General features: G+C 36.7%; 1 protein-coding gene across 1 annotated transcript in view; it reads left to right on the top strand.

The window, feature by feature from the left end:
- LOC104494009 (low-density lipoprotein receptor-related protein 1B-like) overlaps positions 1 to 1,876 on the top strand; it is a gene marked incomplete at its 5' end in the record, with an annotated part of 136,594 nt that overhangs the window by 12,652 nt on the left and 122,066 nt on the right. Inside the window, one exon of the mRNA XM_010136787.1 lies at positions 270 to 392. Coding sequence (XP_010135089.1) covers positions 270 to 392 — 123 coding nt within the window. The remainder of the gene's footprint in view (positions 1 to 269; positions 393 to 1,876) is intronic.

A 1,876-nucleotide genomic window follows, 5' to 3' on the forward strand; every position in this document is an offset into this window, starting at 1 on the left:
CCGCTTCCCTCTAATTTAGTTCGAAGCTGTGCACTGATCCTTCTCTAAATGAATGAAGTATTTCAGCTCCCTAAATTACTTAGCTGTTACTATTTTCTAAATTGTATGAACACAATTAAATAATATAAGAAGTTGGGGGGTTTTTTTGCACCCTTAGACATAAGCACTCTGTTGTCCATTAGCGCTCAGATATTTAGCAGAAATGTGTTAGGCTCCTCTAATCATACTAGTAGAGACCATTTTACATTACATTCTTTATTTTATCACAGTTCAAAACAAACCCACATGTGAAGAAAATTATTTTGGTTGTCCTAGTGGAAGATGTATTCTGACCACCTGGCTTTGTGATGGGCAGAAAGACTGTGAGGATGGAGTAGATGAATTGCACTGTGGTGAGCGTTTTCTCTTATTTGTATTTCCGTAGTCACTAATGCACTTTGAAGACAGGAAGAAGTGTGCATTTATATCTCAGAGATATATAAAAAGGTCTTTACTAGTCTGTTTTCAGATTCAACTCTCTAATACTTCATGCTGCCAGTATCTTAAACCATATTACATGCCAGAATCATGCCCTGTCAATTTTTTTTTCCTCTAAAGGTATGTTTGTATACATACTTCTCTATTGCTTTAATACTTAACAATTGCACTAATCCTTCATAATTCCTCCTTAGGACAGTTTTTTATAGATATAAACAGTTCGTATCAGTATCTCGCCCCCAACAGAAAATATACAAAATATACCTTTATGACATAAAAGTAGACATTTCTTTGCATCAGATGCAAATCCAGGTGCAATTATTTAAAATAACAACAAAAGTGATGTGAATAAAATACACCATAACTGTGGAGCAGGTTAAGGGTCCATTCTGTCTCAGATCTTTTAAGATTCTGCAACTCTACCCGAGAAACAACGCAGGTTGGTTTTGCTCATAGTGAGAATCTGGTCTTTGAACACGAATTTGAATGTATGAACTGAACGGATTGTTTCTCTAGTGAAATCATAGCAAAACAACAAAAAGCAGTATCGAGCTTTCCTATAAACCTGCAATTTTTATACTCCTGGGGTTTTTTTGGCCAATTGCTGTTGGGGAAAGGGGAGGGGATTTAGACAATACTTTCTTCCCTGCTTATTGCTCTTACCCATTTTTGAGGTACTTGTTACTGCTTTTAAATTCAGATTGCGTTACAAAAAATTGTGATTATTGTTAATATCAAGATTTGCTTTCATCAGTTAAAATTTTATTCTTAAATAAAGAAGATTAGGAAAAGCGGATGATTTGAAGCTTTCAGGAAAGGTCATCATTATAGCATTTATTTCAAACAGTGTGCAGACTGATCTTCGAAACGCAGAAGCATGCCATTATTTCCGATGTATACAGCCATGCAAATGGGACAACAGAATGCAAACACACAGCGGTTTTTTCTGGAGAGAAAAGAACATGAAGTATTTTAAAGCTGGAGTTAAATACTTCAATACCAAGAGAAAGGCTCTGCTGGAAAATTTGGGCTGTGCCATCTCTGCCCTCCTACCAAAACAGAGCAGTTCACTGCAATTGTAATGTCCGTGTGAAATACACAAACCAGACCTGTTTTTAAAGTGCTTGTCCTCGTCCCACTGGCAAAGTGTTTAAAAATATTGGAATGTGTTTCGAATATTTTACTCTTTATATATTTATTTTTATAAAAATATTGGAGAATGCAGACTCTTAAACTGGTAACATCCTGAATATCAAGATTAGGAGCGTACTGTGTTTGAGTGTTTTAATAGGGACGGTAGAGAGGAGCGGTGTGAGAGTCCCAAACAGGGGACACAGTGCCGTTGTGAACCAAACAAATGCAGTGGCTGGGGGCCTTCCTAACTTCGTTCTTTTCCTCG

Source organism: Buceros rhinoceros, unplaced genomic scaffold (assembly GCF_000710305.1).
Source record: "Buceros rhinoceros silvestris isolate BGI_N320 unplaced genomic scaffold, ASM71030v1 scaffold8090, whole genome shotgun sequence".
NCBI lineage: Eukaryota > Metazoa > Chordata > Aves > Bucerotiformes > Bucerotidae > Buceros > Buceros rhinoceros.